This window comes from Nicotiana tomentosiformis, chromosome 2 (genome assembly GCF_000390325.3).
Source record: "Nicotiana tomentosiformis chromosome 2, ASM39032v3, whole genome shotgun sequence".
Classification (NCBI taxonomy): Eukaryota; Viridiplantae; Streptophyta; class Magnoliopsida; order Solanales; family Solanaceae; genus Nicotiana; species Nicotiana tomentosiformis.
Window position 1 is genome coordinate 11,747,045 of NC_090813.1, and position 25,857 is coordinate 11,772,901.

Sequence of the window (25,857 nt, forward strand, 5' to 3'; positions counted from 1 at the left end):
ACAACATTAACCAATTTTGAAGATATGCAAGAATTCGTAATGGATTGGTCTTTAGGATAACCTCTCTCGATTATCCTCCTAACTAGGTTTAATCAACAATTCAGCTAGCCTCTTCCGATTACTAAGAAGAATTAATGAATTTAACCAACAAAATATAATGCAAAGATATCATAAGTTATGCCTCTCTCGATTACATCAACTAGTGAATAAATATGGAACTATTAAATCATCCAAAACGATTCGATACATAAAAATAGAGTTAATTATCCACAAACATGTATCAATACACCAAATCCATCAAACCCTAAAGAGAACTACTTTATGGATATGGAGAAATTAATCATAACAATGTTTAAGTTAAAGGAAATCATAAAACAATCCAAACCTTTGTCTTGAGTGAGGATTGAATGATGAAATCCTTGAACTTTTGCTTCTCCGCCTCCTCCTTGGCTTACTTAGGCCTAAGATGTGTCAAAAGTCCCAAAAATAATATTTTCCCATGTATTTATACCAAGTAGGGTCGGGACCGGACGAAAATACCTTTTTCCTATGCGAATTTGGAAAATACTATGCAAAGATTGCACAGGCGTGCCACATGGGGCGACGCGCCAGGCGGGGCAGCAGTGGGAAACTTCAAAGAGTTGAAATCTATCAAGTTGTAGGATTTTGTACAGTCACGGCGCCCCACACATCGCGGGTGTGTTATTTTCTCAGAGTCCGGCCTTTTACTTCGATTTTGACATCCAGACTTGGTCCTCGACCCCCGAACACGATCCCGGCTTAATCCTCTGGGCTTTTACTCGTACTTCAAAGCTCAAAATCACTCGAATTAGCTCCATAACTTTTACATAGCCCGGAATCCTCCTACAAGGCATAAAATACACAATTAGTGCAAAACACTAGCGATTAAAGATCAAACTCTATTAAAGTACAATAAGTGACTAAAATACGTAATTATAGCCTACCATCAACAACAGACTGGACCCGAGCCAAAATATGACTCACCTTCCGATTCCTCGGGCAGTTTTGGTTGCTTCTATTATGGTCGGGTTCCCTATCAATGTGGGTGTCGTTATGTCGTATAACATCTCAGTGATTTCTCAGCAAGTTTGACTTGTCCTATCCGTATCTCAACACTATTACAAAATATCTCACGGATGCAAGGGTAAAGCCGAGGGGTTATGACACAAAGGTGAGGCCGAATAAGCCTTTTACTTAGCATTCACTGATGTATGCAAACAATTCGAAGAAGAAAGTTCAGCCTCCTACCACCGCGGGCCAGTCTAATGAGCCAGCTATGGTAGCTGAGGCAGTTGATGTTCCATCTACTTCACCTGAGCCTTCCTCCAGTGCTGCAGCTATGCCTCTGCCTTCCTCCCCAGCCCCTACTGCATCTACTATCATAGCTCCCACCTCGGCTTTGAAGTCAGTGCCCATGCCTTCTCATCCACTATCTACACTGCGAGTCTCCCAAATATTGGCGAGTCTCAACAACTGGATGCAGACAACTACTGTAAAGTTGTATGACTTGTCCAATACTGTTGCAGCATAGTCCACCTCACAAGCATCTTAGGTTCCTTCTCACCTTGAGGAGACATTGAAGAACATTCTGAAGAACCAGAAGACTATTATGGACACCTTGGTACAACATGGGTTAGTGATTGAAGAGCTGGTAAAGGAAGTAAAGAAGATGAGAAAGTCCCAGGCTAGCAAGAAGTCAGTGGACAAACTTCGGAGACATGTGACCAGGCTTGCTACAGCCGGAGATCTCCCCTTTGACATGCTGCTTGACCCATACCATTCCGCCCCAGATCCTGCAACACCATCTCGATGGCACTAGTTGGCCAATCTGAAGAGCCAGACCTTGTTGCCGACACTGCTGAGGTAGTGAGTCAGATGTTCGCCAATCCATCCACACTTTAGAGTTGAGGATGATGCGATTCAGTTGGCTGATCCTGAGAGCGATTACATTGTTGGGGACACAAAGGTGTCCAATGAGCCATTAGGAGTTTTCTTCGCTCTTCCCTATTTTGCTCTTATTTTGCTAAGAAATAAGGACAATGCTTACTTTTATTCGGGGGTGGAGTTTATTTGATACATTTGGTACTTCGATACATTTGGCCTGTAATAATTTGATGATATTCTCTCTTTTCTTATTTGTATGTATATATCTTCTCTCTTTTACTATGTATATTCATTCCATCCTTAGTAGTTTTGTTCATTATCTTCTTTATCTTTGTTTTTGCTTATTAGATTCTTTTTATATTTTAGTAGGTAATAAGCCTTTGGTTTTCTTAATGCCACGGTTCTTTCCAAACGTAGTTTTTGTGTGAACCGGGTGACTTGTCCCAACGATTGATGGCGTGACAACCTTCTTAAGGGAATGGGTCTGTTTTTTGTGTTTAGGTAATAATAGTAGTAGTAATGAATAAAAATACCTAATTAAGTCATGCTCGAAGAGTCAACCATACTTCAATTGGCACCAACACACTTAACTACGTGCTTATAGTTAGAAACAAGGTTTTTGAAAGAAATAGCTCTAGTTAGTGACTTTATGGCTTTTGTGTTAACTTTGGCAATCATTGAGTGGTCTAATTGGACCGTAGTGATCTTTAAACTTGAATGTGGTCGTTGTGGGCTCTCGACTCTGTCCTCTTTTACAATCCGTTTATTGAGGGGTAAGATGAATTATTGCTAGTCCAAGTATCCGTGTGAAGGGTCCAGAACTTTCCCCGAATGTGTTTCAAGGCAAAATTTTAAGTTTTTCTTGGTTTGAGAAGTGATTGTAGGCTCTCCTTGGCCTGTTTGAGTTTTCTATTTCCACCCATTGTCATTATCCCTAGTCAACCTCTTTGAGCCTCTAGTCTTTCTCATTTGATAACTATGTTACAAGCCTTTACCCATTTTGTCGTGACTCTCTCCTGGTACCTGAGCTTTCCTTAACACTCTTTTGAAATAAATGGCTTAAAACATAAGTTTGGGGGAGAGATGAGGAACTTGAAAATGGTATCAAGGCACAAAAAGAGAAAAGAAAAGAGCAAAAAGAAATATGCAAAAAGTGAATAAATGGAAGAGTTGAATGGATTCAAAAAGAGGTAATGATCCCAAACATGGAGAAATAAAAAAGGGAGAAAAAGAAAGTCCCTAAATGGAATTTTCTTTCCAAGAATTCTTCAAACAAATCCACTTGTTCGAGCTCTTCTGCGGTTGATTTTGTCGCATCCGTCTCTTTCGGTACCTCAAAAGATCTTAGTACCTGATATATTTTCGATGACTCCCCGTCTTTATCATCTTCGATCGAGATAGAGGAAGGCGCCAGTTCTTGTAATTATTATTTACTCGTTTCTTTGCCCTTGCTACTGGAAAATGTTATTGTGTTCATCTCACTCGCAGCCGGTTGATCTGCTTAATCCCTTTTGGTGTCGAAAACTTTAACAGATGATGGTATGTAGATGGTACAACTTTTATTTCCTGTATCCAAGGCCTTCCGAGGATTACATTATAGCCCATGTCGCCATTAACCACTTCGAACCGGGTGGCCTTCGTTACTCCTTCGGCATGTGTGGGCAGCAAGATTTCTCCTCGAGTTGTCAAACTCATTAAGAGTGAACCCGACCAAACGCTTTATTGCTGGAAATATGTTCCCGGTCAGCTTTGCTTGCTCCAAAACTCTCCATTGTATAATGTTGGCGGAACTTCCTGGATCAACCAATACACATTTAATTTTAAAATCTAAAACATTAAGGGAAATTACCAAAGTATCATTGTATGGTAGAAGAAGTCCCTCAGCATCTTCTTCTGTGAAAGTGATGTCATCTTCTAAAACTTCTCGGATCCTCTTGCGATGAGTCACCGATATCTTCATCTTCTTTGCTACCGAAAATGTCACCCTTACTTCGTCTCCCCCAAAGGTCATGTTCATCGTCATTCGAGGTGACCCTACTACCGGTTTTAATGGTTCTACAACATCCTGGTTTCTCCCATAGTTGTTCTTGGCGCGGTTGTTTAAAAACTCATTGAGGTGACCATTCTTCAACAACATTTCCACCTCTTCACGAAGATGTTGGTAGTCCCCAGTCTTGTGGCCGTGAGTCCCATCGAATTCACACTATAGGTTAGGATCCCTTTGGCTAGGATCCGATCGAATTGGTTTCTGGAACCTAGCTTCTTTAACATTCCTCATTGTCGACACCAATTCTACTAAATTGATGTTAAAATTGTAGTTGGATAATCTGGGATATGTTGAATCCCGAGACCCCGGCGTCTCTTTCTCTTGCAACGATCTGTTACTTCGACCATGATCCACCCTTCTATCAGAAGTTAACCTACTCGATGACTGAAAACATTTATTACCACGCCCAACGACCTTCTCATAAGGTTGAAAATGACTTCTGGAGGACCTCTGATCTGCATCAAAATTATTTTTAAATTTATCTTGATTCTGATCACGATTCTGACCTTTGGAAGACACTGAGAAGCCAAGTTGATCATCTTCCATTCTGATCTTTGACTCGTAGTGATTGTGAAAATCTTCCCATGTGGTTGCTTGAAATTCTAGCAAGCTTTCCTTTAGTTTTCGGGGGCATCAGAGCTCATGGTTTGAGACCCTTTTTGTAAATGCCTCTATCGTCCACTCATCCTAGTACCGCTGGTAACAACCTCATTTCCTTCTGAAATTGGATCACTAACTCTCGCAAAAGTTCATATTCTCCTTGGGATATTCTGAATATATACGCCTTCCTTGCCTGAACCTTTTTGCTCCAGCATGAGGTTTGATAAATGAATTTGCAAGCATTTCAAAAGAATCAATAAAATGCTTAGGTAAGAGAGAGTACCAAGTTAAGGCACCCTTCGTCGGGGTTTCGCCAAACTTCTTCAACAAAACCGATTTAATCTCATGCTGGGCTAGATTGTTTCCCTTTATTATTGTAGTATAGGTCGTGATGTGCTCCTGTGGATCCGAAGTCTCATCATATTTTGGTATATCCGACATCTTAAACCTCTTTGGGATCAACTCTGGAGTCGCATTTGGTTTAAATGGCAACTGCATATATTTCTTGGAATCTGGACCCTTTAACACCGGCGGTGCTCCTGGGATGTAATCCATCCAAACATGAAACTACTTTGTATTCTGGTTCATTCGTTCATTCATTTCTCTCATGAATCTCATGAGCTCATATTTGATTGGGTCATTTATGTTGTTGTCGTTCTCAGATCCACGTCTGGTGCCTCCTGCCTCGTCGAAACTGAACTCCTCCATTGAAGCGTTATTATCGTTCTTTGAACTGTTTGATTTGCATGAACGCTAGGAGGAAACAAGGCTCTTCCATTGGCATTATTGGAAGCACTCGATAATGCCTGCTTCAACTCTGTTATCACCATATTTTGCCTTGAAAGGTGATCCATAATTGCCCTTTGTTGCTCTCTCAGGATTTTGACCGTTTCAATAACGTGTTCGTCATCCGCATCATCAGGAGTTGGACTTCTCACATGTTGAGGATTCTGACCTTCGCGAACTAGAGTTGTTTCATTCCCTTCATTACGTGTTTTGTTGGTCGAATCATCACGTTGAAACACATCGTCACGTGCACAACTATAAATGTAGATATTCTCTATTACGGCCACTCATTGAATGCTACCCGATACCAATACTTTGAACCTTTGTCATCAGCTACTCTGTCTTCGAGATTCAACCAACACCGGTCACATGTTTGCAACCGGTATCGACTATTTGCTGATTCACATCCTACCTGTCTTTAGCTCCATGAGTCACCTATTCATTTGTTCAAATGTCACTAACTAATTTTACCGTATACAATTATGGCTCATAATTTTGAGTTGGTCTCAATATTCCTATTTCTATAGACGAATAGAACTTTAATTATTCATTCGTTAAAGAATTTTGAGAGTCAAAAATACTAATTAAGAAATTTGATGCATTATTTGCGATATGAACTATTAGGCGAGCATTGGCCGGTTAGTGTTTTAGGCGTGTTTCAGGTACACAGTCAGGCGCCTGGGGTATAAGTCTTGTATAACTAAATCCCACAAGTGATCCTCAAGGCGTTTTGATAGTGCTCCGCCCCGGGATGAGGCGAATTTCAAGAAAGCCTTTTAAAACATTGATTTGAATAATTCATCTCAGTATAAAATCATGCGTTAGGTAATATCGTGTTTGATTGGGTGTCTATCTTCGTATAATTAATGTAGCGTTTGGTGGGCGATATTAAGTAATAATGGTATTTAAAGACAAAAATGGCTTTTTTAAAGCAAGTGACTTTATATATAAATATTTTTTCGCTATTAATTGTTGCACAATGATCCTTTTGTTATTAATCACACATAAAAAGTTCTTATTATAGTCCTAATTAAATAGCTAGTATGTGAGCCAAATTATCCCTTATTAGTCAAGCTGATGAGTAAATCGAATGGAGATTGTCTTAGGCCAATTTGATGAGTAAATCAAGGGGATGTGAGGTTGGATTCACAAGTCATCCTTAGGAGGGGGAGTTTTAAGTATCTTGGGTCTATTATACAGTGGGATGTGGAGATTGATGAAGATGTCACACATCGTATTGGGGGATGAATGAAATGAAGATTTGCTTTCGCTGTTTTGTGTGACAAAAATGTACTACCAAAACTTAAAGGTATATTTTATAGAGCGGTGGTCAGACTTACTATGTTGTATGTGGTTGAGTGCCGACCAGTCAAGAGCTCTCATGTCCAGAAGATGAAGGTAACAAAGATGAGGATGTTGAGATGGATATACAGGCACACCAGATTAGATAAGATTCAGAATGAAGTTATTCGGGATAAGGTAGGTGTGGCCCCTATTGAGGACAAGATGTGGGAAACATGACTTAGATGGTTTGGGCATATGAGGAGGAGAAACACATACGCTCCGGTAAGGAGGTGTGAGAGGTTGACATTGGAGGGCCTTAGGAGAGGTAGAGGTAGACCGGAGAAGAATTGGGTTGAGGTGATTAGGCATGATATGGTGCAACTACAGCTGGCTGAGGACATGACCCGTGATAAGAAGGTGTGGAGGTCGAATATTAGTATAGTAGGTTAGGTAGTCTAGATTATTCATACTGGTAGTGTTAGTACGTACTCTCGCACTTGGTTGCTAGTAGGCTTATTTCAATAGCTATCGTTTTTTTTACAATTCGATCATCTTGCTATCTTATTGTGTATGCTGTTTTTACATAGTTTTTTGGTATTGTCCCATTTTATTTCTTGTTATTACTGTGATACATATTCTTGCTTGAGCCGATGGTTTATTGAAAACAATATATCTTTCTTGGCAAAGATAGACCCCACTGTGTTGGATTATAGGGGGTATGTTGTTATTTGATGTTATTATTGTGTTAGGCCAAAAATTACAAACAGTACGGTGTCATTTATCACATGCAACTTGACCTAGAAAATCGCATAAAGTATCGACAGAGACGTTTCCACCCACTCTGAATTTTCAATTCCTTTGCGCGGGTGGGAGCTTGCACAGTACACGCTCAATGGAACTGTATACACATTAATCACCTCAAGTGATGCCAAAAATTCTGACGAAGAGAAGGACGACGACGAAGAATTAATCAGAGAAAGGGAATTAAATGGGAAATAACAGAGAGCCATTGTTGCAGAAGCGAGAAGAAGAAGAAAATGAATATTTTGAGGATTGTCCTGGTTGTAAAGTTGATCTGCTTAAACGCTCCGATAGGAGCGTCCCTGTTAAGGCCATCTTCTACATCTCCATCGTCACTTTATGCGCTGGTCAGTTCTCTCTCTCTAGAATTTATGATTTTTTTCTTTTTAAATTTGAAGGGATTTAATTTGATGTTTGTCTGGTCATTTTCTTGCTAAAAGTTGATGACTTGAAAATTCTTATCATGAAAAGTGCTTATAGTAAGGAGACATTGGAGTACTAATCATGTAAATAGCTGCATTTGTTGAGAATTTGGGGGAAGTCAAATAAGAGGAAAATTCCTGTTTGGTTACTTACACTTAATTACGTGATAAATAAATAAATTAGAAGTTAACAACATAGAAATTCTTTCATTTGGTTACTATATTTTTGCTAAATCAAATTCACGTGTTGCTCATTTCTATTCTGTGGACTCCCGGGTTGGTGGTGGGGAAAAATTGGCAGATGGATTGAAGTGCCGATAAGCACGTAGCCATCACATTCACCTCGGTGTTCTGCTTCAGCGTGAGCCGCGTGACTATTGGAAGGGTTGAAACATCAATTTTCCTTTTCTCTTAACTTATGAAAATGACCAACCATAGTCAAAGACTGAGTGTTTCAGCTTTCTCCTACCCTTTGAAAGCCATAATGCGATACGGCCAAGTAACTTTTTAACCTGATTTGTCATTACACTAAATCTTTCCTTGTATTCGGTTTTGCCCTATTTGCTTTGCGCAGTATTATATGTTTTACTTCCGTTAACATTTGAATTTAAGACCTTATGACACTCTACCATATTATTGTTATATCGAAAGTTATTCTTTACACTTTTGATGTAAAGTGTATGAAAGAGGGAATCAAAGCTTTTAAAAAAATATAATTAGGACATAAACAACTAGATTCACAGAACAATTAGGGAAGACATAAATTATTGGAGCTTCCGTGCTGTGATTAAAAAAGAATATTTAATTTTAAATTCATCAGTCATAGTTTTATTTATTTTTTATCTTTGAAGTAACGTGTACCCAATTACAGTACATATTGCCTTTCTCAGGATTTTAAAAGATTTTGGTGTCACAGGTTTCTCTCTTTAAAAAGTCTTTATCCCCGTTTTGTCGTTACTTTTTAAGACTTAACTGCTTTGGATTCGTCAGACGTACATATGGGCACATCGTTTTCTCCAATTTTTGACTTTTATCTTTCTTTATTATACTATTTAGTTAAAACAACATCATCATTCTTTCATGTGATGGGGGTGGATTCTTAAACGCTAGCTATCAAAGGCAGTGGTGTAAAGATAGTTACACGCACTGACTGACAAGTTCTTTCTATGCAGTAAGGTCGCTTAAAAGATAATTTGAGTCAAAGTTTTAACGATAGACGTTAGTAGGTAATCTTGTAAAGTAGTAACTAACATGCTATGCTATGAGATGTTAATGTTAAGACTCATTATTGCATGCCTTACTTGATTCACAGATTAATCCGATTCATAATTCACTTCTGACCCGAGTTCGATAGTGCGACCGATAGTGTAAACTTTTTTACATTCTCACTGTATATAATCTTCATTAATGCTACAAACACCAGATACGTTTGCTTCTGTCAAACTACAGACTCTGTTTCAGCAGAGCTTTCGTTGAAAAGATTTAAAAGAATCCATGCATCATGGAAAACGCAAGCTGGGAACCAGAAAAGATTTAAAAGAATCCATGCATCATGGAAAACGCAAGCTGGGAACCACCAATGACTACAAGCTGCATCTACTTGTTATTTCTAGAGTCAAAGGAGAAATTCTTTCATAATGTTTTCTCAAAATAATTTTATTAGTTGTAAATTGAAACTTCTTTTAATAATACATGTGTATAAATGAACTGATCAATTTCCGAAATGAAAGAATGGTCCTTCACCCCCCTCCCCCCCCCACCCCCATAAACTGAGTCAAGTATATTCTAGGACAAAACCAGTTGATGAAATACTAGGATCAGAAATATGCAATACGGCGTGCCTGCTATAATATAAGCTTGACGTGAAAAGGTTAGGTGATTTCTTCCCATATATTTAAGTGTTGGTGGATAGAGTTACTTGATACCTCTGTTAGTGGTGAAAGTAGCAGATATCAGATGAAATAATTGAGGTGCGCGCAAGCAATCTTCGAATATCACCATTATAAAGGTGGTAGAATGTTACATAAAGAAGTATATCATCTTGTTTAGTTGTTTATAAGACATACAAAGATGAAATATATTAACTCATGGAATAACATGCACATTTGTACATCCCTTAGTGCATAATCTCTTTAAATTTGTTGATCATCTTCGTCTTCAATTGGTATAGCTTCTGGACTAAGATTATGTGTTTTAGAGCTTCTGAATGGATACATGCACCATTTTAAAACATGTTCTGCTTATACTAGTGACATTTTATTATCCTAGCATTAACTTTGGTCTTGCATAAACACGTTGTCAGTTGAAAGAAATTGTGAAGCTTAATTTTTTCCCAGGTTTCTTCTAATCTTTAAGAGTTTTGCACTAACCTACTTTATTTCTAATATCTTTTGCAGCTTTGCCGATATCATCTCTGTTCCCTTTCCTCTATTTTATGGTAAATATCCACTATACTAAGTTTAATTGACTTGCTCTTGCATTTCTTGAGTTCTTTTTATATGATACTCCATATAATATTTGTTTTCATTCATGTACTAAAAGTAGTTTGTTCAATCTAGGACATCATTTATAAATCATCAACCATAAAGTTTGTCTCTTTTTTGTGTCAAATAACCAAATTCATGAGCGTAACAGATTCAGAAGTTTGTGTTGTAGAGATAAATGTATGATTTCCCATAAAACCCTCCAACTTCTTTGAGCACACTGCAATATTGTGTGTTCAATTTTTATGACAGTGCCTATAATTTAAACGCGCGCTATGGATAAATCTTTACATATGATATTTCATTTTAGTATCTACCGAGATTCAGTTTTCACTCATGCTCTTCAACTCTAAGAAAATTTATTAGCTTAAAGTCTTAAACAGGTTTTGAAGAAAGTAGTCACATATTGATGTTCATAGCGTGATTCTGCTGAATTCCTGATTATGAGCAGAGTTAGCTAGAGTCATAATTATAGCATAATATATAGAACCCGCATTAGTTGCTTTGAAAGCTCTTAGTGAAACCATTTATCTCCTAATTGAGACTCTCTTCCATCTTTTCCATAAGATAGCTCCGTTCTTCTTGTTCATTTTGCTATTTTACCACCTGCTTAGCATCTAGATTATGGTCATGCCAATATCAACATTTTGATTCCTGCAGGTCAGAGATTTTCACATTGCGGATCGGGAGGAAGATATTAGTTACTACGCTGGATATGTAGGTTAGCTTCATTTCCTCTGTGCTTCTGACTACATTAGTTTTCAGAATTCATATCTTATATGTCTAGATTTCTTGAAGGTTCTTCATTCATGTTGGGAAGAGCTTTGACATCTATTCTTTGGGGAATGATTGCTGATCGTTATGGTCGAAAGCCAGTTGTCATTATCGGGACAATTACAGTGTTAGTAGTGCTGTTTAACTACTGTCATGGTGTATAAGATATTTTTCAGAAAATATTAGCTTAATCCAATTTATATTTTGTTTCACTCAAAATTTCTTTAATAAATCAACTGCAGGGTTATCTTCAATGCACTCTTTGGCCTTAGTACGAACTTTTGGATGGCTATTTTTTTGAGGTTTCTCATGGGCAGCTTGTGTGGAATAATTGGCACTATGAGGGTAGGCCTTCATTTCTACGTGATAAAAAAACGTTTGTAGAAGTTATAAGCGCTATATTTTTTCTGGGATTGACATCTTGGTTTGCATGTTTAATACAAGTATTCTTTTATCTTACAGGATAATTTGATGAAATTACAGATATTCTTTTCTATCTTATTTAGTCCTGGAGAGGGCTTCATGTTCTTCTCAGTTGATAGTCCTCTTTGGTAAAATATAATGTCGTAGTCTAGTTGATTTCCTAGTATCCATCTCTTCCTCTTTGTGCCAAAGAACTACTTAAGATGGTTTCTTATAAAAGTGAGGATGTTTTTGTAGAGTTTATTATTATGCATTTTCACAATATAATATATGTACTATAGGTCTAACCACAGACTATTGGTTTAGTTACCTATCTTTTCATGAAGTTAATAATTTATTGATGAACCCCCAGCAGAGAATATGTATATAAAGAGTCGAGAATCTTATATGAAAACCTGATTCTCTACAAAGAGCAGTGAGTGTTTTCTTGTAATTTATTTTTTCTCTTGTTCTCTGCTGTTCGTATAATTGAAGATTCGTGCATATATATCTGGAGTTTTTCAGTTTGTTAGTAGCTTAATTTTATAGTATTCTTCACTCAAAATTTTTCCAGGCATATGCTTCTGAAATTTGCCGAAAAGAATACCATGCTTTGGGAATATCTGCTGTGAGTTGCTTCTCTCCCTCTCTTGTATCCATTTTTTCTCGAGGACAGTTTTCACTGAGTAATCTCGGAAAGCCTAGACAACAATGATTATCCATCTATTTTAGGTAAGCACATCATGGGGCATTGGTTTGGTTATTGGTCCTGCTATTGGAGGTTATCTTGCACAGGTACACATGTTTTTTCGTGGTATAATTCTTTGTCTAAGTTTTACTCTAGTGATGACTGAAGAACCATATTCCTTAGAGAAGTATCTATTACTTTTTTTTGAATTTTTTCACAATAATAAGGTTTTGGTCCGTACACACAATATCATTTACATCTCTCATCGGAAACTACTTTTAAACTTGTCTTCCGTGAAACCGGATTTCAGTCTATGGTTTTCCAGAGAAAAATTGCTAAGCTAATATATTCCTCTGTGGCTTTAACTATAGTTGGTTAAGTGCCACGAATCAGCTGAATTATGTCTGTAGATCAGAAAAATAATAAGCTGGCTTCATTCTATCTCATGTCTAGAACTGGAAAATGAAGTTCATAGAAGCTTTAAGTTTCTGCTTTTCCGTCCTTTTAGAATGATCTTTATTATTTTTACAAATATAATTTGCGACTTACACTTTGTGTTCTAGCCTGCAGAAAAGTACCCTGGCGTATTCTCGAAGGACTCCTTATTCGGGAGGTAACCGATGCCTTGCCTGTTCTGTACCTTTGTTACTCTCAACTGACCATATATCTAAAATTTTGTGTTTCGTGCAATCTGTTTTCTCCAATTTCTTTCCTCTCTTGGTGAATTAAAAATTGATCTGTGGTTTCTACCATTGCAGATTCCCATATTTGTTACCTTGTCTTATGATATCACTATTTGCATTAGTTGCAACAGTAGTCTCCTTTTGGCTTCCGGTATGACTTCTGTTCTGAATACTTTATCATCTGATTTTAAGTGCCATCTATCTCTGTTTCATATTCTTTTTTTAAAATTACTTTGTGACAGTAAGTATATGCTGATGCTTGAAATAATCTATTTCAATCAACAGAATGAACTAAAGTTTCTAACATTTGACATATCTACTTGACCTAATACATTGGAGGGGAATAATATAACTGGATATTTTCTGCGATTGACAACTTGTAACACATTGCAGGAGACACTACACAAGCATAACAAAACAAACAAAGATCAAAGTGATCTCCATGATGTTGCAGAAGGAACTACAAATGGTTTATCTGAGAGCATGAAGCATTCTGAACGCAGAATCCCGAATTCCCAGAAAAGCCTTCTTAAGAATTGGCCCTTAGTGTCAGCTATTTTTGTCTATTGTGTTTTCCAGCTTCATGATATTGCCTATTTAGAGGTATTTTTACCTTTACTTCTGAAGATTTATGTTAATTAGAACTTGATATGTCATCCTTATTATCACATTCCAAATCATTTTCTAATGTGAAAGAAGTTGTTCTCATGTACAAAGTGTCTTGATCTACGACTACATTTAATTAAAATGTAAAAGGTTGTAAGTATTATTTACTTGTGCTTAAAGTTCTCACCTATGAAAACTGTTAAAAACATAGGTGACATGGATCTTTTATTTGCGTTGACGTATCTGTGTCAAATGAGTGACATGAGTACAAGTACTTTGTGGAAATTCTTAGAAACATACCAAAAATTGGAAAAAATTGCACATAACTACGTTTTGATATGTACATGTAAATGAGTCCACTGTTGAGATATGCACCTGTAAATGTGTCCACAGAACATAGTTAAAATCTTTGGAGTTACATTTCACTAATTTCTCTCAACATCTGGAATTAGCAGACAGACACATAAGATTAGTTACGAATTCAAAATTGTGCATCTGATCATCTTCAATATTTCTTTTTTCATTCTCTTGTTTTTCTGCAATTCATATGGATACTGTTATAGTTTGGTTAATCTAGCATTCTAGGGAGCTTAATAATTGATGGTCGATAAACTTAATCAAAGAATTGATTTTATATGCTTCATGACGGTCAGCTACAATTTTATGAGTTCATCAGAAGATAAAGTGTTTGTCATTGAAGCAGTGTAAGGTCATTCAATGCCTCATGTTCTACAATTAATGAAGTATAACTTTATAAAGATTGTCAATTTGAACTCAGTTCTCAAGCCCTTGGTCTTGATATGGTATCCCGCTCATCAAATTTGATTTTGTTTTGTATAAATACGTGTGTGCATAACTTATAATCATTCTATTTCGTCAGATTTTTTCATTGTGGGCTGTCAGTCCAAGGAATCTTGGGGGTTTAAGCTTTACAACTGCTGATGTTGGACAAGTTCTTGCCATCACAGGTACATAGAGTCATAGACAGCTTGAATCTCTGCAGAAAAAAAATTATGTGCCATATGTTGTTAGTCAGGTAATTTGGATGATTAAGCATTTTATCCTTCAAGAAATCTCAAAGATGTCAACTAAACCATTATATTATCCTTAAGGTGCTAGAATCAATTACTAAATCCCATGCTTATTTTCTAAAAATTCTTTTAAATCTAATATCATGGTTTCCATCGCAAGAATTCTCTTCTTGGATTTTGGATAGTGTGGGCTGCATTTAATAAAGAGCATTAATCTCTTTCATGATCTACCAGGTGTTGGTTTGTTACTCTTCCAGCTATTTGCTTACCCATTGGCCGAAAGGATTGTTGGGCCTGTCATGATTTCTCGTGTTGGCGCAGTATGCCCCTAATAGAACTGTGATAACCCTTTTGTTTCCTCTCCTGTTTACTTCATTTATTTGTCTTGGTTTTCAATTGAACTTATTCATCTTTCAGGTATTAAGCATACCGTTGCTGGCAAGCTACCCATATATAGCTATGTTATCCGGTTTCTGCCTATCCATAGCTCTTAACTGCGCATCTATGTTAAAAAATGTGCTCTCGGTAAGCCTTTTCATTAAATCATTGTGTTCTTCAGTTTCTTATATTATTATTGATTGAAAATTTCATACGCAACTTACGGAAAATTTAGGCAGAGTGTTAATTTTATTATTTTCTTTTAGGATTTTACATGTTTTTATTCGACAGTTAGTCTTCATCAAGCACTATGAATATTCATCATTGTCAATAATGCAGGATATATAGGAAAGAGAGAGAAGCTATTGCTCTATTTTGGCCTTGTTTAGACTCTTAGTTGAATTTGTGATAGAGAATTTTAAAATTGAGAATCAAAGGTGTTATGGTAATGCTGTAATAAGTCTTGAACAGAGATGATTAAATGTTATTTTTCAAGCCAAAATCCTGCTTCATATAGGTTAATGGATAACTGTCTGTCTCTTCAGCTTGTGATAAGTTTTTTTTTTTTGGCTATTTCTCTTGATGACTAAGGTTCTCTGTACAAAGTTCTTCCCATTTGGTCAACAATATCCTTTAAAAAAAAGTGCCATCAATGAAGATTTAGTTCTATATACCAACCAAGCAGCTCTGTTTAAGAAACCAATCCTCAAGTGAACCTTACTAGGGGAAACTCTGAACCCAAGTGTATTGCCATCAGTTATTTATAGTCGAGACGCTTAAGATCTGTCAAATGGAATTAGCTAATCAATGGAACCTTGTTGGAATGTGATAGGTCTACACTGACTTCTAATGTACATGAATGAAGATGGGTTTATTAAACTAACTACTATACACCAACTCCCAACGTCCATTACGAAATGTGAGGGTTATTTAGTTTAACTGATATGGCATTCTCTCTGTTACAGTGATCTAACTTTTTGACTGGCTTTGACTATACATCTGAACAGCAAAAGAGTTGGATTAATCTGATTATGTCGTCATTTTACTTTTTGCATGAGTGAACCTCATGATCTTTACAAAATACTTTATTTTCTTGGAAACAAAAGTTTTGTTGTATTGACCTAGATATATTTGTTGTCTTAGGTCCTTTCTGAGAGAAGTGAGAGGCTAGGCATAATTTCAGTTTGTATTATTTCAACTACCTTTGGATGACTTTTGCAAATCACGGGGTTAATAGATTTTTGCATGGACTTGTTTGGTCTAAGTGGTTACTTTCATTGCTTGACCAGGTATCGATCACCACTGGATTGCTAATTATGCAGAATAGAGCTGTGGTGGGTTCACTTTTCCCATATCTACCTTATTTCTCATTGTGTAAAGTTTGTTGAGTGTGCAAAATGTTTTTAATCTCAGGCCCAGGAGCAAAGAGGAGCTGCAAATGGCATTTCTATGTCTTCAATGTCTTTTTTCAAGACAATCGGCCCAGCAGCTGGGGGTTCATTGTAAGTTTCCAACTTTTTTCTACTATCTCCTCTTTACCTTCATCGATATTTGGTCCTTCAGTCATACGTTTGCAGTTTTGGCTCTAATTTCAGTTTGCTAAATAAGCCAATTCAAAGTAGAAAGTTGCAATGTGTGCCTGAGTAGATTTCGTTTCCTTGTGTCATATTTAATATGCTCTGATGTTCTATGTTATGATGTTGTCAGCAGTTGTGAATGCTTACGTGCTATACTTAAATGCACTTCTGCTTCTGGTTGTTTGCTCGACTTGGACCTTGTATGAAATTGTTTTTGTTTTGCACTTATGATCTGCTGTCCACTAATCTTGATGTCTATTCAAGATCATTCTCTCATGATCACATCATGATCTACAATATATGCAGATTGTCCTGGGCACAACGGCGTCAAGATGCTGATATTTTGCCAGGTAAGAAGACTAGTTAAATTTGATTAAAGCTTGTCATGTGAAACTGTAATTCAAGAGTTTGCAATTCATGTGCCAAAAGAAATTCATGATATAAATCAATCCGAACAAGCATCACACCCATTTTGACATGGATACGTCAAGACAAATGAAACATCTGTGTAACATATAAATCGATGGAATATGGCTTTTAATGATCAACAAATGAACACAGGACTTTCAAGATAAGGCAGTGATTACATGAGATGAGTTGCCATTGGTGAAGATTCTGATAGATGGTAGTGGTTCCAGTTACTTATAGATGTCTATTTGAGTAAATTTGGGGCGCGACTTGATATATGTCCTAAAATGATAAGGTTATTTACTGTAGTAGGTCAATGCTAAAGAGGAAATTAGCATCATATTGTTTTTATTTCTTAGAATTTCTAAATATTTGGCTACAAATGCTACATACATCATAAACTCCTAGATTCAATATGCTTGGTTCTCGATTATATAAGTTCATATCTAACAAATCAATAGCCCGAAAAGTGTGGAAGAATTTATATGATATACCTTGATATCAAAGTCATTAGTCTCCTAATCTATGTTTTAAACTAAATGTAGGAAATGTGATGTTATAATGCAGGTGATCAGCTGGTTTTCTTTGTCCTCAATGTGATTGAGTTGCTGGGCTTACTTCTGACCTTCAGACCATTTCTGCAAGAGCCTGAAGACAACATTCCTAAGTCCAAAAAAGACAGTGCAGATCAATCAGAAAATGGCATACAAGAGACGCTCTCACTAACAGAGTTGCCTTGAGTTACCAATATAAGCTATATTGCAAGTCAAATATACGAAAAAAATCTTCCTTTGCTTAAATAAAAATTTGCAGTATAAGTTTACAGTTAACGAATTCTCTGAAGATCATTGATTTCGTTAATTATAAACCTTCGTTTCCATTGCTGTTACAACTTACAAATTTACATCCATAAAGAAGAGGGAAAGGTGAATTTTTTTATAAGTGCATCATATAATATTTGAGCCTCATGGCATTCAAACTAGAATTAAAACTACATTCACCAATAAGAGAAATCTTCCTTGCTTGTAGAGTGACGAAGGGATGTCAATTTCTATTATATTATTTTGATTGTTTCTTCACTAAAAGATGTCTGAAATCACGCTACTGCTTAATATAGTTAACCATGCACTTAACCAAGATAAATCAACTGAAATTGAAAGGTAAACGATAAAGCTAACTGTATATTTGGATCACTATACATTAATAAATTGAAATTTTAAAAAAATGCAAATTAGTTAAAATCTCTCCCTTAGTCCCCCTCACTCTCTATGGGTGAGTAAATGGCCAATAGTTCTCTACAAATTACATTTGTAGCTTGTCATCTCAATATTGTTGCTAAATAATTACCAGACATGCAATTTGAGAATCCGTAGCAAAAAGTAGCAGTGTGGAAAAACCTGTTATAATATTCGTATGTCATGTGCCATAGTGATAAGGTAGAGGCCGAACACAAAACTGAGTGTAAAGACTATCATGATTAAAAGAGAAGCTTGTCTCTTGAAAACTAGTTAGAACAAAAATAAACTACTATTGCAATATCCATAAAAAGTGAGACAAACCACCAGCTTCAAAATGTCTGGTCAACAACTCTAATTGAGTGTCATTTCAGCAATAGAGTCAAAAGAAGCAGATTTTCAGCTAGTTTTGTCTTTAACAGAAAATTTTCTAGCTTCACTCCTTTCAAGTTATCTCTCTCTTTGAATGAGACACAAGTATAAGGATCTAGTTCAAGCACATGAACAAAGACAAGGACACATTAGCCTCTCCCTTTATATTTAAACAACTGCATCTCGATGTTCCCTACTCAAATCTCAAAAGAAAATCATTTCAATTGAGAAACAAGTAAAGATTTAGTTCAACAACACAAACAAAGACAAGCATGTATTTGCCTCTCCCTTTACATTGACACGAACAAAGACAAAACATATTTGCGGACTCCCTTTCATTGAAAAAATTGTATCTAGGTGTCAGTATTCATATCTTAAAAGAAGCAGAAGTCATCATCTTCCAACTGAAATGTCAGATTCTCCAATGCTCTTAAGGATTTTTCTTGCTTCTCCGTCATCATTATCATCCTCAGTTAGGCATTTTCTTTTCATCACAGAAGGTGTTGCCTCAGTATAGGACCTAATCAGAAACAGAAAGCACATGTGCATTAAAATATAAAGAAATCAAGTTAGGGAGTTTGTGGATGGATTGGGATAAAGTATCATCACTAGAATACGATATGGCATGCAATGGGAAACACAAGCATTTTATTGACTTAATAAGCCATTGCCATTCAGATTCTAAGTTCTTATACCCAACAGATTATGGATCCCAGTAAGTAAAGGATTTACATCCTATTTGTATACACTACAACCATTAATTTTCAAAGCTAATCAACTTTGCCACTGTAACCTCTAAGCAACACCAACCTTTCCCAGGATAAGTACCAGGTGTTTTCAACTTAGCACACTCACATACATGATGAATAAACGAGAAGGTTTAATCTTGAAAACCAGTTAGAACAAAAACAAAATACTATACCATCACAATATCAACCAAAAGTGAAACAACCACCAGCTTCAAAAGGTTCGGTCAACAACTCTAATTGAATGTCATTTCAGAACATAACCTAGAAGGAACACCACAACATTCTCTCTGATTTTCTTAGTAAAGTAAAACTTATGTTAGTAATACCAAACTTCTAATAAAACTGGAAGCATAACACCACAAGAATTTCTATACAGTTCTTGCTAGAAATAGTAGAACATATGTTTTAATAGCTATGAACATAGAAAATTGAAACGATCCCAAACAGATGGATGATGTTCTCAAACATTAGCTATAAGGCTCATTGCGCAGCTTCCGCATCAACGCTGGAGTGAGGAGGTCCCCCATCACCTGCCAAAAAGAAATAATCAAGATAACACGGAAAGGTAAAGCACCGTTGGCTCATAAACAACTTAAATGCATCATTTTTCTCATTATCACTTGCCTATATAGAAAATTCTAGCAATTCCAACCTCACAAGGTGAAAGCCTTGAACAGGAAAATATACGCATTATTTTGGCACAAGATACAAGTTGCAATGAAGATGTAGTAAGATACTAAGATAATTTATTTACAGCTCGGATTGTGGAAACTTGCTGAAGCCACATAAGCACAAGTGCATCTACAATCCACATGCACCTTGACCTAAATTTAAAAAAATCTCAAATTCATAGAGCAAAAGCTCGCCAAGTGTTAAAACTCAAAACTGTGTAATAGATCAAACAGGTCAGAATGCCTTCGGACCTTCACTATACTGACCCAAAATAAACCACCTAGCAAAAATCAAACAGAGAGTACGGTCGATGGTTACTATCTCATGATTTCGAACCAAACACATCAGGGACATGTGCATCCAAACTAGGATGTTTGTACTTGTGTCGGTAAGTCTTCAAAGACGTCTTCTGCTAGCCCTCCCAATACTTTTGGGTCCAGTTATAATCAACAAGGGTTTCAAACCCTCTGTCAAGCAGGAGACAATAGCCAAAGGCATCAGCAAACTCTTACTAGTAAAATTAGCAATTGTACGGAAGCAAAGACGAAATATCTTTGTCTCTCCGGTAAGAACATTTGGATATTTGGAACTCCACAACATATCCTAGCCAAGCCAACAAGTTGATAGCTACTTCACAAGTGGATTACTGAAAAGCAGTAAATCCTAGCTCCTTTCAAGGCGATGCATTTGTCAACCTCTGAACAATGTCCCATTACAAGTCAGTGACACTAATAGATGGGAGGAGAGAGCTGGCAGTGGAAACTTGAGAGAAGAAAATTTTAGTTAGTAACACTAAAGGATGGGAAGAGTAGATTTTGAAATTTGCCCATCATGATTTTGTTAGGGATAATTGAGCTTAATGACCTCAGATCATCCTTATATTATGAGGGAGAAGTGGGAGGGATGATGACTTAAGTTGAGAGCTCTACCATAAACAGGCTGAAATTACTTGAACCATATTCCAGTTACAAAGAAACAGTAGAAGGGTCGGCACTTGACGCTAGAATGTTATATGGTTTATGTTTAAAGGAAAAGGTAAAAGCCATATGATATTCTTCTCTCTGCCCATGTGTCAGATATATGCAAACTAAACAACAAATACAAATCAATCGCTCAATGAATTAACTGCTCTTAGCTGTGTAATACAACAAGAAGTCCTCTTCGTCAGGAAACGACTTGTTTGAAAATATGAAACTTAAAGAAAGTACTTCATTGTAAGATTAGCAAAAAAAATCAGAAACCATAAGTTTGTATACACCCTGATAGAAGATGCAGAGTTCACAAAGTTAACCTTTCTTAAGCCGGCAAAATTCCACACTTGGGGTTCCACCAATTTCGTCCCACACCAATGCTTGAAAGATCTTTATTGTATCATCAGTATCCCTGGCTTGAAAGGTGAAATAAAACCACATCCCAGCAGTAAATGATGCGTTTACCGTCACAATTTCCACGAACTCATACTTTTTAGCCTACCAAAGAAGACAGCCGGAAAAAAATCAATTACAATCAATATTAGCGTTCATACAATAATCACATTAAACCAGAAAAAGAATAAGGCAAGCACTTACGCTCTGTGAATTGAAATCTCCAATTGCCTAGCCGCACCGATCAGTGTATTTCTGTTTTTCTTTGGATCGGTCAGGTAACTCTTTAGTGGCACAGTTGAGGAGTTAAATGAAGCACCGGGATAAACAGAGATATCGAAACCCTATTGAAGAAAAATTAAACGTAATGTCAATGAATATTAACAAAGTAAAGCATGCAATAATAATAGCAAAATAAGTAGCTAACCTCGCTCTGATCCAACTCCTTGTAATACTGATCCCAGACCTTGGGGTCCACCTTGGTACCGTCAATAAGCTCAAAATCAGAATCATCGGAGTAGTCGTAGATTACAACTTCTTCGCTTTCCTCGGAATCGAATGAATCATCGAATTCTTCTTCATTCAAACCCTCATCTTCCTCTACCAATTCTCGTTTCCTCCCATCGCAAGGCATCTCTTGCTCTTCCATCGCAATAAGCTCCCTGAATTGATTTTAGCCCTTTTCCCCCAATTTAGGACTGTCTGTTTGTCTATGTGAATATTTCGCATGATTTTTAATGCTCGTGTCGCGTCAAATATATAGTACTATTGTTTGGCGGCAAAAAGTTCAGAAATAATCAAATATTAAAAAATAGCCATAGCTCGAAAAATAATTAAAAGTTAAGTGATTTTTCATGTAAAGATAAAATTTGAACAAAAATTCTTAAAAATTTGAATAAAATTCGAATATTTTACATATGAGATTCCAGCATAATATGCTAGAATTTAATAATGTGCTGGAGTTCCAACATAATATACTGGAAGTTTCACAGGAGCTCCATGAAGAACTTTTCGTATGTTGAAGTTCAAATATAATGTGCTAGAAGTTTATACGCAGGAATTCCATAATCCAGCATATTATGCTGGAACATTCCGTATTTCAGCAAAATAATGACTATTTTTCAATGACTTTATAAAGACTAGCTATTTTTCAATTACCAATCCAAACACTGGCAAGTCTATTTTTACTTGTTTGATTGACCAAAAGGCCTTCTTATAATCTGATTAGGAGAAAAGGCCCTAACTTATTTGTGTTTAAACTCATTATCATCCCTATTCTCTGACGTGTTGCACTAATAGTCTGCTTTATTTGTCAAATTGGTGCACATTTAGTCCCTCCTCTAACATCTTTTATTTTTGTAACTGCGTAGAGCTAAATTCTCATTCTCTCCCTTTTTTCTTGTTCTTTAGCTCTTATCTTTCATACCAATTGAAGTCACAAACACTTTCAAATCAATATTCACTTTAGTATTTATAACAAGTTTAGTTTAGTTTCAATTTTAGTGACCTAAAGTTTCACAACTTCATTTAGGTCATATACCTTTTTCAGGTTTCAGTCTTTCTCTCATATACTTAATTTTGGTTATGAAGTAGATCACTTGGGTAGAATTGATTATCAGATAGAAGTAGCAATTTAACCAAAGGGAGATAGAACCTAATAAGAATGAGGAAAAGGCATAACCAGAAGAAATAAGTGAATTTATCCAGTTGATGCATTTTTAATTGATTGAGACAAAACAATTCCCTCAATACATTTTAACTTCGTCAAGCATGTACTCCGTCTGTCCTGGTGCCTTTGCTATTGATTTGACCGTTTCTCATCGTTAATCCGGGTTCACCTTGGTCCTCGCCCCAGAGTTCTTATGAAGACTCTGGTGGTGCATGTGTATGATAGGCCCCTCATAAGCGCCGAAGATCGGTGATGTTGTCATGATAAATGTGAAAAGTCGATAGTGTACTCGATGATTGAAGGACCTATTGCTTTACTCTTCTAAAGGCAGGGGTGAGGACTCCATTGCGGCATTAACTAAGGAGTTGGAGGAAATCAAGGCGCATCCACTTCGCCATCTCAGTTTCTTTTTGTGCAAAAAGGTAGAAAAGATTCCGCCCTTCTAGATCTTTATTTTTGGCCTGAAAAAGCTCGTCGATCCAAATGAATCATTCTTCTGGTCTCTCTTTACTCCCCACCCCGAAACTGACCCATGGTACATCGCTCATTCGCTTCGCGCGCGGGAAGGATACGAAGTTCAGTTCATGAGACCGCAGCGCAGCGGAGTGGAGCAGCCGCGACATGAATTTTCTTACCTTAGCTGGATCTCGTCGGTGCCACCTAAACGGTAGGTAGGCGGCGAATGTATCTAAGACACAATTTTTTTTCTTGACCAATTCTTCAAAACATGTGTGTAGTCACACACCAATAAGGTCATGACACGTTTCCTAATTCAAGTAAAAAAAAATACTTAATATTTAAAAGAAAAAATAGAAAACACCCCTATCCCTCCCCAAGCCTCTCATCTTCTTCAAACTATCATACCTTCGACTTTCTCCTCTATGGATGGCACCAACACCACCTCCATGGCTGCTTCCATAGCCATAATCAAAAGAAAAGAAAAAGGTCCCATCCAAATCACCACCTTCAATACATCGCCTCCGGCATTAATCATCGCAAGAAAATGATCTCGACATCGGGAAACAAAAGACTAGTAATTACCCCTCCTTGCCTGAAACGTTTTAGTTCGAGTTGATCTTCTGGTTTTTGGTGTACTAAATCTCTAAGCTCTTTGCCATTTTTGTATATTCTGAACTGGGCTTTTTGCTCATATGTTACTGAGAGGCTATCAATGAAGAAGTCTAATTGTTAGCATTTTTTTCGAATTGGGTCTCTAATTGTTTGCTAGTATTCCAACTGAAAGAGGTGAACCGGAAAAGTTTAAAATTTTAGCATTTTTAGAGATGCTGATGGATGGGAAGTGTATTTGAAGCATTTTTTCTGAATTAGGTCTTCAAATATTTGTTAATTATATGTTAAAGAGAGGCCATAAACTAAAATTAATAGAATTTCCTTGGACTAAAATTAATAGAAATTAATACTGAATTTTTTGTAGGTTTTTAGCTGTTAGAATTATTCAATGAAATGAGACAATGGAATTGGAAGAGAACAAAAGGGTTTCGCTGGTCATGGAGGGATTGGAGGGGAAACAAAAGAAAAAATAAAAATAAAAATAAATAAATTTGGACATAGTATCAACTTTATTAAATTTGAATCATTGACATAAAGCTACATACACACATTTTCACGCGCTCCTTTTTGCGTGTAATATACCTGGTCAAAAGTGGTGCCTCTCAGGCACACTCTAAAAAGGTTGAGTGTGTAAGGTGATTTTTTTTTCGCAAAAAATGTGTAATAGGAATTTGGCCTATAATTTAGAGGGTAACTTATGTATTTTGGCATTGTTTAAATTATAAGATATACTTAATTGATTAAATAAACTTCGAAAAGAATAGATAGATGGAAACTTATAAGACTAGCTGAGAAGGAAAATAAATCAAATAATACTTAATTACTAAGAGACAAAATAATTTATTAAACAATAATGTGAAAGTAATTTGCCACATCTATGAATGATAAGATATAATTATAAGAAATCTATTTTTATAGATTGTAGTAGTACTAATTTTGAGGTCTTAAATTTTTGGGGGCAAAAGGCGAGGGAAGCACTTGCTTTAAGTGTGGCTAATTATTCCACTACGTAAGGAGCACTTGCAGACACACGCTTTAGGTACTTTCAAGCCAGTATAAAACGTGTTGAATTGGTATACTTTGCACCTATTACAAATATTCAATCGGACCAAGACCAAACTATAATATCTAAACGAAAAATCGTGACAACTTTAAATATTTGTGTATATATTCAATCAATATTAAAAGTGATTGTTAGTATAATAGTATTTTATTATTAAAATAAATTATGACATAACTCCCACTATTCCATGACGTAGAAAATGATCATAACTCTTCTGTAACTCTTCTCCCATGTTCTACCACTAATACATAATAATTTAACCATTATCTCATGTTCTCCGTAATTTCATAACTTATTATCCTACTTTCTTCCAATTTAATTCAAGGAAGAATGCCTACACCTATAAATAGGAGTCTTTCTTCCATAATGTGGTGTGAGATATAATTGTACAGTAAAGTGAGGTTAAAGTTGTGAAAGAAAAAGAAGAGAGTTTTTTTTACTTTTGTTGAAGGAAGGTGTTCATCTTGATAGAGCTTTGGACTCAACAACTTGTCCACAGTTTGTTCGAGTCATATGACGTGATCGGACTGTTGTATCCTGAGGGAACAAGTCAAGAGGATTACTGCTGGACCAGTGAAGACTTTATTGCATTGGGCTTGAATATCCTTAAAGAGAGCGAGATATCCGCGCCTCAACCTGAAAATATTTTATTTTCTTCATTTTATTTTTTAACTATTAATTGTATTTTCACCACCAATGACTTATATTTAAACCACTCTCTTGATGAGCGCCACATAAACATGGAACTATAAGTTTGGCATGGAGGGGTATTCTAGTGTATATTCAA

At 36.4% G+C, this 25,857-nt stretch overlaps 3 protein-coding genes across 8 annotated transcripts; 1 reads left to right on the forward strand and 2 right to left on the reverse strand.

Moving 5' to 3' along the window:
* Window positions 1-3,517: 3,517 nt before the first annotated feature.
* On the reverse strand, window positions 3,518-4,042 carry LOC138904343 (uncharacterized). Its single transcript, XM_070192842.1, has one exon. It carries the CDS (start codon window positions 4,040-4,042, stop codon window positions 3,518-3,520), a length of 525 nt encoding a protein of 174 aa, XP_070048943.1.
* Window positions 4,043-7,398: 3,356 nt separating this feature from the next.
* LOC104111359 (protein ZINC INDUCED FACILITATOR-LIKE 1-like) lies at window positions 7,399-17,767 on the forward strand. Its single transcript, XM_009621038.4, has 17 exons — window positions 7,399-7,770; window positions 10,242-10,282; window positions 10,989-11,049; window positions 11,127-11,229; window positions 11,345-11,447; window positions 12,079-12,132; window positions 12,237-12,299; window positions 12,756-12,805; window positions 12,951-13,026; window positions 13,269-13,478; window positions 14,362-14,449; window positions 14,747-14,832; window positions 14,930-15,037; window positions 16,180-16,224; window positions 16,304-16,392; window positions 16,774-16,817; window positions 17,443-17,767. The coding sequence occupies exons 1-17, from the start codon at window positions 7,611-7,613 to the stop codon at window positions 17,613-17,615; spliced, it is 1,554 nt and encodes a 517-aa protein (XP_009619333.1). The 5' UTR covers window positions 7,399-7,610; the 3' UTR covers window positions 17,616-17,767.
* A 921-nt stretch (window positions 17,768-18,688) lies between these two features.
* Window positions 18,689-21,988, reverse strand: LOC117280334 (uncharacterized). 6 transcript variants are annotated; one of them, XR_011413671.1, is made up of 5 exons: window positions 21,695-21,988; window positions 21,472-21,611; window positions 21,195-21,372; window positions 19,698-19,761; window positions 18,689-19,002 (listed from the first exon to the last, which is right to left on the reverse strand). XR_011413671.1 is itself a non-coding variant. In XM_070194974.1 (3 exons), exons 1-3 carry the CDS (start codon window positions 21,914-21,916, stop codon window positions 21,342-21,344), a joined length of 354 nt encoding a protein of 117 aa, XP_070051075.1. In that variant the 5' UTR covers window positions 21,917-21,988; the 3' UTR covers window positions 18,689-21,341. The 6 variants fall into 6 exon arrangements, 2 of the variants coding, with proteins under 2 accessions (XP_070051075.1, XP_033515928.1); XR_011413668.1 differs by having other exon boundaries at window positions 18,689-19,761; XR_011413670.1 differs by having other exon boundaries at window positions 19,698-21,372.
* Window positions 21,989-25,857: the final 3,869 nt, after the last annotated feature.